This window comes from Epinephelus moara, chromosome 13, assembly GCF_006386435.1.
Source record: "Epinephelus moara isolate mb chromosome 13, YSFRI_EMoa_1.0, whole genome shotgun sequence".
NCBI lineage: Eukaryota > Metazoa > Chordata > Actinopteri > Perciformes > Serranidae > Epinephelus > Epinephelus moara.
In genome coordinates, this window is record NC_065518.1 from 14,523,819 (window position 1) to 14,539,997 (window position 16,179).

Consider the following 16,179-nt stretch of genomic DNA (forward strand, 5'->3'; position numbering starts at 1 on the left):
GGCACTATACCCTTTTAAAATCCATCCACCGGGTGCAATGATGGTGCAGAGACACTAAAAGTGCACATGCAGAGGACCTGGAAATGCTGAACAATTGGAGCAGACTGGGCTTTTTTCAGGATGGAGGCTTGAAGAGGCAGGCGCTAAATGAAGCCTCTCAGACAGGGGGTGAACACAGGTATTCCAGCACAGACAGTGAGGAAAATTGAGTATATTTTGAACATTAAAGCTTATAAAAATGTCTAGTATAAACCCAGAATACAAGTATGAACCTGAAAATGAGCATAATAGGTCCTCTTTAAGTTTTACATGATGACGTTTTCACTTCATTTAGCACATTTTATTGTTAAAGTCAGTCCACATTTGTAAAACTTCTCCCTTTGCTAGTGGTTAGTGGAGGGTATAGGCAGGTGCACGGGGTATACCCACCTCTTTTTCTGTCCGTGTACAGTGTACCCACCTATCAGCCAAAAAGCCATTGAAATATATAGAAGAGTATACCCACTTCCTCCTTTCTAACCTACCCATCTACCTAGTAGTACACCTACCTCATAAATTACCACCACACCACTGCTCTATGAAGATGTACAGTAAGCCAACAGAAACACTGATGCTCTCTCAAGTCATTATTCTAGGGGTGTATCATCAACATCACACTACCACAATACAACCTGAAACATTGCTCCCAGTGTTGTTCATTTGTCACCCACATCCAAACATCTGATCATTCTAGTCCAATTAAATACAGTTTAACATTTTAGTTAGTTTTTCTTGTCAGATTCTGCCTGCCCATAAAATTCAAGGGACTCAAATACATTAAGTAACTCAGCCCCTCCTTACCTCTACCTAAAAAGAGAGGTGTCTCATAAAATAATGAACGGAGAATTGTCAGTTATCATAAGACGGATGTAGTTTAAGAGAGTATTGAAAGGGTCATTTTAGGACTCCACCACTTGATAAATTTGGGTTTGAGACCTTTAATCCACGTTATTGGCTCCATAGCTAAAGTTCCTTTACTTTTTCAATCCAGCCTTTCTTTCAAAACCTCCTGGAATCATACTAAGAATGAAAACTTTTGGATCTTTCGGAACATCAAGATGGAAAATGTGTTCACGGACATTGTTTTGTTTTTGTCATTCATTCATCAGGCCTGCCTACGGTGGGCGAGATTGCCCCGGCTCTGCCTTTGACTACCAGATGTGCAACACAGAGGAGTGCGCTGGCCCTTACGAGGACTTCCGTGCTCAGCAGTGCGTCCAGAGGAGCAACAAATACCACAAAAACATCAAGCACACCTGGCTACCGTACGAGCACCCAGATGGTAAGTCTGTAAAGAGCGAAGCAAAGTTGGCTCTCTCTTTCAAAGCTTAAGTAGACAGATTACATTTGCAGAAGCATCTGCTCTCACGCATATATAGGTTCAGGTGGGTGTTATCTTCCCTCTGTGTCCTTCTGATGTTTTTCTCAGATTCTGAATACATTTGCATGAACCAAGCTGTGTGCGTGTGTGTGTGTTTTCAGAGGCCCGTAAGTGTGAGCTGAGCTGTAAGTCAAAGGAAACAGGAGAGGTGGTGTTCATGAACCAGGTGATGCACGATGGGACCCGCTGCAGTTACTCAGAGCCCTTCAGCGTGTGCGCCAGAGGAGAGTGTCTGGTATGTAAAACTAATGGATAGCATCCATGGGGTAAAGACCACGGGTAGTCAGGAAGGGTCGACATAGTGTCCTGGCAGATGGATGTGTAGTGTACAGTCTAATGCAAAGAAGCAGTCCAGTGTGGTTAGTCAGCCTGACTCTTTGCCCTCTTGATAAATTCAATAAAGGCAATAGGAAAATGCTACAAAATCAATCATTAATTAAACATGTGGTGTTGCCTTCTGCAGTAAATTCTATGCATGTTTCAGAGCACAGTCACACATGCAGGAATTAACATCGGCAAATATTAATTTCCCATTCACTTCCATTCAATGCGAGCAAAGGAGCAAATAAAACATTTGCATCTTCGAAATGCGTGGAATTCAACTGTGGTGAACTTTGACTGGCAAAGTTGCAGCCTCAAACCAAGGCAAAGAAGTATGTATGGTTGACCCAGTGTGACAGAGGAGACATTGATGTTTAACCAGCTGATATTGTATGATATTGAAAACAACTGAAAAGGAAAATGTACCAATAACATCACATTTAGTGTTACTTTTTAGCAAAGTAGCTAACATTAGTTAGCAAGCTAGCTTTTCGTGTGAGTCACATTTGGCATTGCCCACCTAAATTTGCCCTTCTTTAACCGGTAGCGATGGGCACTGAAACCCGGTATTAAACGAGCCCTGGGGCTACATTATCAAAGACCATAGTATGAACAAGCTCCGACGTCATTGGTTCTTTTAATCGGTTCTTTTTTTTCTTTTCTTTTTATTAGATTTTTCAAATAAAGCACATACAAATATAAACAGACAAAGCCAACCAACATAAACTACACCTCGACATAAAGACAGAGAAAACAGAGAAGGATATCCATACATACAACAAAAACAAAAAACAAAAGAACAAACGCTGCAGTATATAACAATTAAAGGAGCTATATGTAAGAAATCCAAAGCAAATAGCAAATGTCACAGAGACTAAGGAATAATGTTCATATAACAGAATCAAATCATGTTTATGTTTTGAATTTGTGTTTTGGCCTGTTGCGCGACCCACCGCCGTCTACCAGTCACGCAGTCAGTAGAGTCTCAGCATCAGTTACAGTTATGACTGAGCTACAGCAGCACGGCAAGCAGCATTAGCAGTGTCCCAGTACATAGCATTAGCAGCCGGCTCCTCCTCAGCTGTATCCCGGCAGCAGCGTTAGCAGCAGAGAAGCTGGACTTGTTCCAACGGTCCACTGGAAAACCAAAGATCAAGGACGCAGCGACGCGGCCCTGCCACGGCAGCTGCCCGTGGGCAAACAAATCAGTCTCCAGCGTGCCGCTGTCCAGCAACCTCGAATCTGTAGGGTAGGGGGGGCGGACACGACTCGCGGCAGTATTTTGAATTTGAGTGCAGTAACCGTTTTGGCCACATTCTTACATACAGCACCTTTTAGAATGAATAAGCTAAAATGTTGTTTTTTTTTGTTTTCCCAAAAACAATTAACGAGCTGACGGCAGCTAAGCTCGTCACTGTAAGTGCAGTTAAACCTTGTGAGTAAGTAGCCAGTTCTTTATCAGTACATGTGTTTAGCAAGCATGAACATGTAAACATCAATATTTCATTCTGCTCTGTCCACAGTCTCTCATCCACTTCCACTAACGTTGTGTTTTACACAAGGACAGCACGCTAGTTCAATGAATTGCAAATTGTTACAAATACAGCTGTCTGTGTGCAGACTGATGTTACCTGCACACACTGAATCACATCAGCAGAGAGGGGGCAGGACTTAGAACAATTTTATGGGCTTATTTTCAAGGGGGGAACTTTGGTTTAAGAAATGTGCACGATAAAATGGGGTGTCTGGAGATTCCTTTCCCAGAAAAAAAATATTTTTACCTCCATTTAGGGACTGTGATAACCAAAACAAAATCTTATAAAATAACTTAGCTGATCATTATGCTAAATTCTGTCAGAATAGTACTAAATATGCTGCTCTTTTGTGGCATTTCCTGGAGTATATCAGAGCAAAACCAGCAGCTAAAATCACATTCTCAGCCAGAATCTGATGATTTTTGTACTTTAAAAAAAGCTTTTGAAAGAAGGGGGGATACTCAAGCCCTGTTTCCACCGAGCGGTACGGTTCAGTTCAGTATGCTTTTTTTCTGTTTCCACTGTGACAAGTTGTGGATGGTACCAATAAAACCGTTCCATACTGTCCCCATTTTTGGTCCCCCCTCTGTTGGGGTACCTAGCACACAGATCTGGTACTAAAAGGTGGAGCTGTGAACACTGCAGTTTGCTGATTGGTCAGTAGAGGACGGTCACTCTGCCAGCAACTTTTAAGGTTGAACGTTAACTTGTTATGTAACTCAATGTATGAGTTGATGACGTGACTCAATCAGCACATCTTAAATTTCACTGTGACAACTTTGACAATCACTTTAGTTTTTATATGACATGCACTTTTAGTAACGAGTCTTCAAGTGTTTATATATGTTAATTTCGACTGGGACGGCATATATTCTAATCCTCACTCAGAGAAAAAAAAAAGCGTCGTGGAGTGTTGTTCCTGTGGGCTCAAACAACACTAAACCCCTGAGCTTGCTTTAAAAGGACTAAATGCACAAACCCTCTATTTTTAAATATCCCATGGAGAGAGAGACTCTCACTGCAGCCTGTTTTATTTTGTTCAGAAAATGTCAATGTGCAGCCTCGTATTGCAGATGATAAACAAGGTATTACTCAATACATAAGCTGATTACGTGAACACCATCAGCACACCTTATATTTCACTCTAATAACTTTGACCATTACTTTAGTTTGTATATGACATATACTTTTAGGAATAAGTGGAGAAAAAAGCATTGTGGAGTGTTGTTCCTGTGGGCTCACTAAACCCCTGAGCTTGCCTGAGAAGGACTAAATGCACAAACATGCTATTTTTTGATATCCCATCTCGACAGACTCTCACTGCAGCCTGTTCTGTTTTGTTCTGACAATGTCGGCTTGAGGTGCAGACTTCCCTCTGTGTCACCAGTAGTGAGGAAATACAGTGAGTGCTGGACGGAGCAGTGAGTGACAACACCTCCTCCCACATTTAAGAGTACTGTTTGCAGTGGAAACTCTATGGTCTAGGTACCATGTCTCAAGGGTTACTTTTGGTTTCAAAGCTACCATACTGAAAGTGTTTGGTGGAAACAAGGCTTAACAGGAAGAATATGTCATAATAAACATCACCTGGCAAGCTGGGTTTGGAAGTGTCATTTTCCCTTTGTGCCTGGACCTTTACTAAAGTGTATTTTGATGATTAAAATAGTGCCCTTAGAGAGAGTTATGCAGAAATTCAATGACTGCACATTTCTGCGTTCTGCTCTAACACACACAGACATTATTTTGTCTCATTATTCACCTTGGGCATAAAGTTGAGACTTCTATTTTTTCAGGCCAGCTGCTTGTATTTTGGCTACATTCCTGTTATGTCTGGGTGTGTTTCCAATATGCATCATCCTAAACCTCCAAACCAGATGCATGCAGCATTTTCCCATGGCATCATTTTCCCAGTGGAGTAATCTCAGTCTGCATGAAAGTCAGGCACAGTGTTGCCCTGGTTTGATTGACTGTCTTTGCCTTTCCCTTCACAGCATGTAGGCTGCGACAAGGAGGTCGGCTCTTACAAACAAGAGGACAAATGCGGAGTGTGTGAGGGGGACAACTCCCACTGTCGCACCGTGAAGCTGACGCTCACCAAGACACCCAAAAAGAATGGTAATTATCAGCTATGTGGACGCTCAGGCCTGTGCCGTGCATGTGCTGAACTGTCATCATTTACCCTCTTTCACTCTGCCCCTCCCTACCATAGACCCGTTTTTGTCTTTTAAGGGGTGACGGGATTCTTAGCATGTCAACAGTGTATTCCCTCAGCACTGTGTGTCTAGTTTTGCAGTCATAAATAACCTCCTTCCTGAAAAGCAGGCATTAAGTTGTTGGTACTAACGGATTCCTTAGGTCTTTTTGTTTGAAACGATACCAGTATCTTCACGCTAGTTTTAAAACTCAGCCCGCTACAGCTTCTGAAATACAGTAATGTCATCCTGGAGTACTGGAAGGGGTTAAACTCAAAGTCCAGATGCCTCATGCATGTTCCCAATCTTCTATATTTGACCACAGCTGGTATCCTGCACTGTCATCAAACAAAGGATCAAACCTTCTGTCTTGATTCAGAAATAATTGGCTGCTATTACAGCCCAGAATAAGTGCCTGCTGTGTAAGGCTCCCAGCTTAACCGTGCCGTGTCTCTTTGTCTTGTTAGGAATGCTGAAGATGTTCGACATTCCAATAGGAGCCCGCCACATTGTGATCGAAGAGAACGACACTTCCCCTCATATAATTGGTGAGTGTGTCCCACATCCTTCGTTTCATCTTGTCAAAATCACCCTCGCTGCGCCGATCAGTGCAAGACGAAGTTTTCGTGCAGAAAAGGTCTGCGAATGTTAATCACCACCTGTGTTCTCACGTGTGAATTTGACACTGATGCAGTAGTTAGTTGTAAAGCGAGGAATTCACAGTGCCTTGTGCCTGAAGCTCTGTAAGAACTTTTTTTTTCCTAACAGCTTTTTTACTGAGAACAAGAAATTAATTAGCGTGGCATCTAACAAACACCATCAATGTGAGAACCTTTATTTTCAACTCTGAAAATCTGACAGACAAAAACAAATACCAGACGCTGGAGTCTGTATCATCACTCCTGGTGAATTATTATAGATGTCAGTGCAGTTATTGCACATCGCAGGTGCTATTGTGCTGATTTGAAAGGAAAAATAGCTTTCTCATTCATTAGTGACTTTCCATTTGAACTGAATGTAGATGAGTAGACTGTATCTGCAAATGCAATTTGCAATTTGATATGTGTGAAGTAATGAGAACAAAGCTCTAAAATGTATTCAGGTATGAAAAGATATGATAGACTTGTATCTTTCAGCTTACAATAGCTCTCTGTGCGGCTGACAGTGGTGAGTCAGGATCGCCCTCCCTCCTCTCTCCACTCTTTTCCTCTCTGGCTTTTATTAGCTCATGGGAAGAAGAGATGACACACAACTTGGAGAAATTACCGTTGGCTAACCACAGCGCCAAACATCTCAGAATACATACTGACACGTCCCCTGCCTAAGGGAAAATCTCAGAGTAGTTTGGTGGGGAAGGGGTTGATCATGAATTTCTTTTCAGTTTTTTAGATTTTTAATGAATGAAATACTACATAACGTGCCCGCAGTCTTTCCCCTACACACATGCATTAAAAAAACTTTTTTTTCACTCATTACCGACAGCTGTGAAGAATCAAGTTACTGGAAACTTCATACTGAATGCAAAAAGTGAAGAAGCTGAAACAAAGACCTTCATCGAAAACGGTTTACAGTGGGAGTATTCCAACGATGGTGGGAAGGAGATGCTGAAGACAACTGGTCCTCTGCATGAAGGCATTGTAGTGCTGGTGAGTGGCGTTGTATGTTTCTGTAAACCACTGATATGTTACATTTATGTGTCTGTTTTGTTTGTAGCCAATATGTTGAAACTTGACGTTCTTTATGTTCAAATTAATGTTGTGACAACGCTGTGGTTAAGGTGTGGTTAGGTTTAAACACAAAAAGCATTCAGTTATGGTTAGGAAAACATCATGTTTTGGTTTAAAATGAAATTTGGTTTATTGCCACCACAGCCACCACTGACATTGTACCAACGTCCCCTTAAAAATATGCAGTTGTTGTCAGCACAACCACCGTTGGAAATGTCACAGAATGACGTTACAAAACCTGGCTGGTCTCAGACAGTGGTCTGCTGCTGGCCTGCTTGAGAGCTGTCACGTCACTGTTGAAGATGTGCTGACGTTGGCTTAAAAAATGCCTAAATGTTATCACCACAACCACTGCTGGAAATGTGCAAAGATCACCTCGAATGTTTGGCATTGGCTTGAAAAATACCCAGTTGTTATTGCTATAACCAATGCTGGAAATGTGCCAACATTAAAAATACCTGGTTGTTTTCACCATAACCACTGTTGTCTTAAAAAATACCCAACTGTTGTTGCCACAACCACTGCCAGAAATGTCATGAAGTGACATTTAAAATCATGGCTGGTTTCAAACAGTGGTCTGCTACTGGCCTGCCTGATAGCTGTCCTGTCACCACTGAAAATATGCTGACATTGACTTACAAAATACCTGGTTGTTGTCACAGTAACCACTGCTGGAAATGTGTAAACATCACCTTAAAAAATACCTAGTTGTTATTGCTACAACCAATGTTGGAAATGTGCCGACATAGCCTTAAAAAATACCCAGTTGTTGCTGCCACAACCACTGCTAGAAACAGTGGTTGTCTCCTGGCCTGCTTGGCAACCATCTTTGTGCTGATGTTAAAAATAAAAAATACATACCTTAAAAATACCTAGTTGTGGTCGCCACAGACATGACTGGAGATGTCACTGCACATCGTTAAAAAACACGACTGGTCTCGAACGGTGGTCTGCTGTTGCCTGCTTGGAAATGTCCCAACATTGCCTTAAAAATCTCTCAGTTTCCACAACTACCACGTGAAATGTGCTGCTGTTGCCTAAAAAAATACCCAGTTGTTGTTGGCACAAAAACTGCTTTAAATGGGCGGACGTGTCATTAAAAAGTGCAGCTGGTCTCTAAGGTGATTCTCAGGGGTCGTCTTTTGTAGGCCTCAGGCCATTAACCATTTCCCTTACCCCTCTCCTGATGCTCATACAGTTACTTCAGAAACATTGATATGATACTATGAGACAAATTAATGTTATGTATCTGTTTCTCAGATATGTACAATAGATGTCAATGGGTTTTTTTCAGTAACTGGGCTCAAGTGGGACAGATACAGAGTCATCACTATTTTCTTTTTCCAGAGTTTCATTGGTTTTTTAAAAAACTTTCTTCACCTTGTTGCAGGTCATACCCCAGGAAGAGGACACAAAGATCAGCCTGATGTATAAGTACATCATACATGAGGACCTTTTACCGCTTATAATGAACAACAATGTCCTTCTGGCTGAACTGGATACCTATGAATGGGCACTGAAGAGCTGGTCTCAGTGCTCCAAACCCTGTGGGGGAGGTCAGTAAGTGTATGTTTGAATCACAAGCAATTAAAGCTGGAGCTGGAGTCAAAGCTCGGTGTATGCTCAGAAAACCGCAAAGATGAATCTATTCTAGTGTTGGTGAGATTATTTCAACCACGCTCTTGTTGGTCCACAGCAGACAAGGTTACTGACTGAATGACTCTATCAGTGGATTCATAGAAAATGTTTTGAACATGAATCATTCTTCTCTGTTTTTAGTCATTATAAAGGAAATATCTTATGAATTTTTCTCGTTGGACAGACAAAACACTCAATTTAAAAGCCAAAATTAAAATCACATTGGACTCCAGGAAGTTGAAATGGGCATTTTTGAACTATTTCCTGACATTTACACGAAATAATAAATACAGTAATTAACAAAAAGGTCAATCAGTAATAACTGTGATCATGATGATGATTAGTTGTAGCCCCAGTTTTTTAAGAGATGGATGATAGATTTATGCATGTAACTGTACTATATGTCTGTATAAGCATGCTGGAAGATTGATTTTGTACGCTTTCCATCCTTCAGGCATCCAGTACACAAAATATGGATGCAGGAGGAAGAGTGACAGCCGTTTGGTGCATCGAAACTTTTGTGAAACCAGCAAAAAGCCCAAACCCATCCGCAAACGCTGCAATGTTCAAGAATGCAGCCAGCCCACGTAAGTGTCCCCCAGCTATAAAGGGCTATATTTTCAGTCTAGTGCAGCATTAAAACTTTAATGGCTTTGCCTCCATATGTTCAATTCTGGACCATTCGATAAGCAGAGGAAAATGTAATTGCTGTGTGGCATGAAAGCCTTTTTTCAAAGAGCCTGCTGTGTTGACAGGTGGGTGGTGGAGGAGTGGAGTCCCTGCAGTAAGACCTGCGGGAAACTTGGTTACCAAACCAGAGTGGTGCAGTGCATGCAGGCGCTCCACAACGGCACCAACAGGCCCGTCCACAGCAAACACTGCCTCGAGGACCGGCCGGAGATAAGGAGGGCCTGTAACCACACCATATGCCCCGCCCAGTGGAGGACAGGGGCGTGGTCTCAGGTGAGTCCGGATGACAGCCAGCTGTATCAGCAAGTTCAAACTTAAGCTCGCTGTAACGTAAATGTTTACTAAGTGAAGATTTAAAGGGACAGTTCACCCCAAGGTCAAAAATACATATTTTTCCTTTTACCTGTGGTGCTATTTATCAGATTGTTTTGGTGTGTGTCTGCCTTCTCTCGAATAAAATGGAACTAGATTGAACTCAGCTTGTGGTGCTCAAAGTGTCAACAGCAATGTCTCTTTACAGAAATCACGACCTGGTTACTCAAAATAATCCACAGACCTGGTTGTGAGCAGTTTCATGTAGGAACTATTTTCTTTCTACCAAACTACACCCACCAATTGCATCACCACGCAGAAGAGAGCGTGCATGTACTTATGATGAGAGGCTCGTGCTCATGACAGCGCGAGATAAAAACATTATTGACGTCCTCCTCGGCTGAGCTGTAACCCTAGCTATATCAGTGATGCCAGGGGAGCTAGCAGTAGATGCACTTCCCTCTAAGCGGTCATAGTTCCTCCACATGCTTAGTACATGTTGTATCAGTTGGTTGCAGTCTGCAACCTTACCACTAGATGCCACTAAATCCTACCCACTAGACCTTTTAGTTACATAGGTAGGGTAGGGTAGAGTGTTAAGCTGACAAATCTATGCATTTAAATCCACGCCATGATCATCTGAGCTGCTCTAACTGCGAATCAAGGATCCCCAACAATGCAAAGTAAATATTGTCTTCAATACTCTGAATAGAAAATTTGATCAATTATATTAGATTTCTTAAGGGAACAGTAAAGATTTGGGACTTTTGAGAAAACATCTGGGGCTCCAAGGGCCACTCCCCGGCTCTGCCTCTGTCACCAAGATGTTGCTTAAGTTTTAATGCTGCAACCTTATTTAGTAGAACAGCTTTCACGGGTTTGAAACTTGCTAGTTGCTTTAAATTAGGAAGGACTTTACACACAAACTTAGCGATGGATTTACGACCAGCTAGTGAATCGTTTGCCCTCTAAGTGCAGTTCGTTTGGGCAGGTGTGAACACAGCAATCACACATGTGCACACCAAAGCAACCGGACCAAGACCTTCTTGAAGAGGTGGAACTTTCTCGCACAAAGTATTTTATCTGGTCCGCTTGTAAATGCTGCTTTGACAACACGAACCATTCATTCATTCATTCATCTTCTAACCGCTTCATCCTCTTGAGGGTCGCGGGGGGGCTGGAGCCTATCCCAGCTGACATCGGGCGAGAGGCAGGGTACACCCTGGACAGGTCGCCAGACTATCGCAGGGCTGACACATAGAGACAAACAACCATTCACACTCACATTCACACCTACGGACAATTTAGAGTTATCAATTAACCTAGTCCCCAATCTGCATGTTTTTGGACTGTGGGAGGAAGCCGGAGTGCCCGGAGAGAACCCACGCTGACACGGGGAGAACATGCAAACTCCGCACAGAAGGGCTCCCACACCCGGGATCGAACCGGGAACCCTCTTGCTGTGAGGCGACAGTGCTAACCACCACACCACCGTGCCGCCCCAACACGAACCAACTCTAGGCAATTATACAACTTTGTAACAAAATTAGTCCCTGATTCAGACCAAAGCGAGACAACTCTAGGTCTGAAAGCATCCTTAGTCCTGGTCTCAAATTCAGTCAGTATTAACTTAATGGAAGACTGGTAGAGTAACACCTTTGCAAATTTTCATAGCATAGCAATGATCTTATGACAAGTTTAACAATATAGAATGATAGCAGCACTTTATTAGTTCTAGGTGTGAATATTGTATAACATGAAAACTGACATAAACATGCAATAAACAAAAGAATTGTTAACTTAACTGACTCTGACCTGACTCTGTTTACAGTGACATGTCATATCAGTCTTAATGTTCGAACACAAGTGAACTCTCTTGGATGCATGTGTCAAGATTTAATTAGTGTATGCGGTAGGCTCTGACGTGTCACTAATCATTTCATCATTCTGAAGTAAAGTGTCACTACAGTTGCTATTGTTTTAACTCGTTTGTGTTTGTGTATTTGTGTGTGTTGGTGGCGTGGCAGTGTTCAGTGACCTGTGGCGAAGGGATTCAGCAAAGGCAGGTGGTTTGCAAGGCCAGCGACAACACCCTCGGAGAATGTGAGGGCGAGAAGCCGGAGACAGTTCTTATCTGCAGACTAAGTTCTTGTCCAGGTGAGATCACCCTGCATGTGATTAGGGAACAATATTGACCAATTTACCAGTTTGCTTGTCTTATTAACGCTCTTGGAGAAACTGCCTCCGCATGTTTGAGTCATTTCCTTTTCATTATGGATGCAGAAAAAGAACTGGAACAGATGTCTGTACATTTTTTTTAAGAACTTGTGGTAGGTCAATGCCTGCTGCGTAATGCTCCCACTCACCATCACCTAGGGATGCCATTTAGAAATCATTTTGAGACTGAATAACCTTCTGTGGCTTGTATGATGAATGACACCAGTAGGTCCTTAATGTCCCTTTAAAGAAAAAGAGCTTTTGGAGTACTTCATGAAAACTGAGAGATATTCAGCCTCTGTGTCAAAACATTTCTCCACTATTACCCTGCTGCAGCTTTTATAAGTCTCCAAAAAGAAAGTTCTGTTTTCTTACTGTAGAGGTTCTTGAGAGATTTTCTTGGGTCTCATGGTAGCTGTTTTGCAGTACTTGAGATCGGTCTTGGTCTCAAGATTGCTTTCTGAAGGACTTAAGCCTTGTTTCCACCAAACACTTTCAGCATGGTACCTTTGGAACCAACAGTAACCCTTCAGACATGGTACCTAGACAATAGCGTATCCACCACAAACAGCACTCTTTCATGTGGGCGGGGTTGTTGTCACTCACTGCTCCGTGCAGCACTCACTGTATTTCCTAGATATTGATGACACAGATGCATGTCTGCGCCTCGTTTATCGTCTATAGAACGAGGCTGCATGCCGACATTTTCAGAACGAACTAAAATAGGATGCAGTGAGAGTTTGTCGAGATGGGATATTAAAAAATAGCATGTTTGTGCATTTAGTCCTTCACAGGCAAGCTCAGGGGTTTAGTGAGCCCACAGGAACAACGCTCCACGTCACTTTTTTTTTCTCCACTCACTACTAAAAGTATATGTCATATACAAACTAAAGTAATGGTCAAAGTTATTAGAGTGAAATATAAGGTGTGTCAATGGTGTTCACGTAATCAGCTTATGTATTGAGTAACAAACGTTCCACCTTAAAAGTCGCCGGCTTTCAGCTCTGTGAATTAAGTTATTTTTGCTCCGACTCCAGCTGCTGTGAGAGGCAGCAAAACATCCTTTCATTTTATAGCTACAGTTTACTAATAAAACTCTCCACAGTGAATAAAAAGCATACCAAACTGAACTGTACCGTACTGCTCCTTGGAAATGGGGCTTCAGTCTCATCTCTGACTTGACTGCATTTGTACTCAGGCTTGTCTCAGTGACGGACAAAGAGGACTCAGGGTTTTATTTCACAGTGAGTCAAGAGAACAGCTGTGGGAATATGACTACATCGCCTGCAGAAAAGGAGTGTTGAATAAATGGCTCAGTTGATTTAAGCCCCTTAGTGTTTGCTTGTATTTGTTTGCTCATAGAAAACAAAGGGAAATTCCCACAGATAAAATCCATCTCTGTAATGCCTTTTGATTATTCTATCAAGACATTTGGTATAACACACTTACTAGGGCTGCACCCGACTAAGAATTCTGCCAGTCAAATCAGTTCTTCATATGAAGTTTTAAAGTTTGAACGTGCTCAGTGAGAAGTTCAGTGTGACAGCAGCATTACTCAATATCGTAAACAATCTAACTGTGTTAATAACGGATCAGGAATGTGCAACATTTTTTGCTTACACTAGATTTCAAACCAAAGCCAGAGACTGCATTGAAATTGCATTGTAAATTCACCACTTCTAAGCAGAAGAGAGAAGATAATGTCATCTCGGAAAGTCTCCTTTGTGCCGTACGTTGCATCGTGTCTGCTGCAGCCTCTACACAGAGTATTGTGAGAGACAAGAGCGCTCAATCTGCAGCAAAATCTGGGGACCTGGGGCCTCATTTATAAAGCTTGCTTACGCACAAAACGGGGCTTGAAAGTGGCGTACGCCACTTCCCACACAAAAGTTGTGATTTATAAAAATAAACTTGGCGGGAGAATGTGCGCACCTGTAAACACACTCTGAGTCATGCGTGCGCACATTTTGGAGACACTGGGAAGTGGCGACGCAGACGGCGAGGTGGAGAAGTGGAGTCGGATGTTTATTGATGTCTCACACAAATTTAATGTCACGCTATATCCACCTTAGATCCACGTTATCATTTAAATTAAATCCAGCAGCCTTATTTTGCGCTTGGAGTGAGTTTTAATTGTTTCATAAAAACGCTGTAAAATCCAACTCAAATCCTGAATTGAAATTCTTTCTAAATATGTATTTAATCCGCACTGCCTCTAACGTCTCATTGTCCACTCTGTGAGCGCAGGAGGGGGAGAGGACGGCGCGACTGCATGGAATATATTTATTTATTTAGCTAAATATTTCCAGTGCATTTATCATGTCTCGAAATACAGCCATTAAGCACAACCGTTACACTCATTTCATCAGCCCTACTTAGACATGTGCTGTTCATGACAAAACCGGCATGAAGAAACGTGTTCGCCTATTACACTTTCATCTTTGAATTGTATTTCAAATTACACGTTGTATTTTGGGACAGGGATACCACTGGTTCATGCTGTAATTCAGGCCGGGTGTCTGATCAGACTAATTGCCATAAACATATAAATACTGCGGTGACCCTCGTGCGTAATTGCGCAAGATGGCACTGGCACATACTCCTTTTTGCCTCCACCTTTAATAAATGTGATTCTTTATGTCGCACATCAATGTCAAACATCCTCAAATTTAAAAGCAACACATTAACTACATGTTGGTAAAGGAGTAGAAATATCTGGTCTACCTTTAGATCAGACCACTTTTTTTTTTTTTTCTCTGTCACTGTCCGTGCAGTCCCACAGACACAGCATCAGCAGCGTTGATGTGTTGCCACTTTTTTTTCGCTTTCTTTTATTAGTGATCCCGCTGCTGTGGCCACCAAATAAAATCTTTCTTCAGTCCTCCACCTCCCGTTAAAGGGTCTCTAGCTCAGTCTCAAAGAAATTCCGTTTTTTTGTTCGTTTCTCACACCTGTCGCCGTGACTCACAACGAGAGAACACTCGGATGCTGGCTTATTTATATGCAGATCGCATTCATGAGGTGATTTGCATGACCATTTATGGTTGAACTAGGGCGTGTAGAGGGCGGAATATGAGGCGGATCTGGGTGCGCACAACTCCAGGAGGTCTGTGATTTATAAAGAGAACATTGCGTGCAAGTGTGCGTGCGTACGGTTTTATAAATCAGATAATTTTTTGCCGCATGCCATTTTCAGCTTTTGGGCGCACGTCAACTTTTAGTATGAATCCTAAGCACTCTTATAACTGAGGCCCCAGAACATGAAATAACCTCCGTCGACTGAGGGGTCTCTGACTGATGATTCAAATCTCCAACTTTCAGGGGGCAGCACGGACACTTACAAACACACAGTGTTGGCACATATTGAAAGGTGACCCTCAAATTGCAAGTTCATTTCAGACTCTCAGGCTTGACTCACCTCTGTCTGCAGGAGACCAGAAAGAAAGGCACTTTTAAAAGTATCTGTGTGTGTTCAGCTCTCAGTAGTTTAAAACTTCTTTTACCTGCAATGCTGCGGAAAAAACACATGCAATAAAAGTAACGGGACTTTAGCCGTGGATCAGCCCACTGCTTTCAAACCTTATCACTCGAGACAAACCATCATCAGTTAGAGCACACCTTCAAGAAGGTAGCCCTGTTGTAATGGAAATACAATGGCCAAAACCAAGCCAAGCGAGCCCATGATTGTCAAAGAGGGGTACTTTAATCAACCGCACATTGCCACAACACATGCTGAAGAAGGACGTCTTGTCCGAAGCGTCCATGTGCTGTCCTGATCTAAAATTGGTGAATTAAGAGGAATCTGTTTTCTAGAATTTGTTTTGTGGTACGTATACTATATATATAATGCAGTGAGGGACTCGCACTGGTCTGGTCGTGTTCTCAACCCCTCAGTCTTGTTTCAGCCTCGATACAGTCTGATCTTGGTCCTGTTAAGGTGTTCTTGTCTACAACTCTGGTTCATACGTAGGATTTTTTTGACCTTCTTTTGTCCTCCGCTCCAGGGCAGCCAGTGTCTCCTCTCACTGTCGAAACAATGGAAAACTCCACAATAAAAGACGAAGCCGTACACCAAAGGGCTCCTGAAAACCCTGTCCACAAAATCTCTTCAAGTAAGTCAATATGTA

General features: G+C 42.3%; 1 protein-coding gene across 3 annotated transcripts in view; it reads left to right on the forward strand.

Moving 5' to 3' along the window:
• Positions 1–16,179, forward strand: part of LOC126399581 (A disintegrin and metalloproteinase with thrombospondin motifs 14) — a 90,532-nt gene that overhangs the window by 70,131 nt on the left and 4,222 nt on the right. For all 3 annotated transcript variants that reach the window (XM_050059646.1, XM_050059649.1, XM_050059648.1), the window contains 10 exons: positions 1,149–1,321; positions 1,522–1,655; positions 5,268–5,391; positions 5,936–6,016; positions 6,951–7,114; positions 8,586–8,751; positions 9,288–9,420; positions 9,589–9,796; positions 11,863–11,992; positions 16,057–16,164. In XM_050059646.1, the coding sequence (XP_049915603.1) occupies positions 1,149–1,321; positions 1,522–1,655; positions 5,268–5,391; positions 5,936–6,016; positions 6,951–7,114; positions 8,586–8,751; positions 9,288–9,420; positions 9,589–9,796; positions 11,863–11,992; positions 16,057–16,164 (1,421 nt within the window). The remainder of the gene's footprint in view (positions 1–1,148; positions 1,322–1,521; positions 1,656–5,267; positions 5,392–5,935; positions 6,017–6,950; positions 7,115–8,585; positions 8,752–9,287; positions 9,421–9,588; positions 9,797–11,862; positions 11,993–16,056; positions 16,165–16,179) is intronic.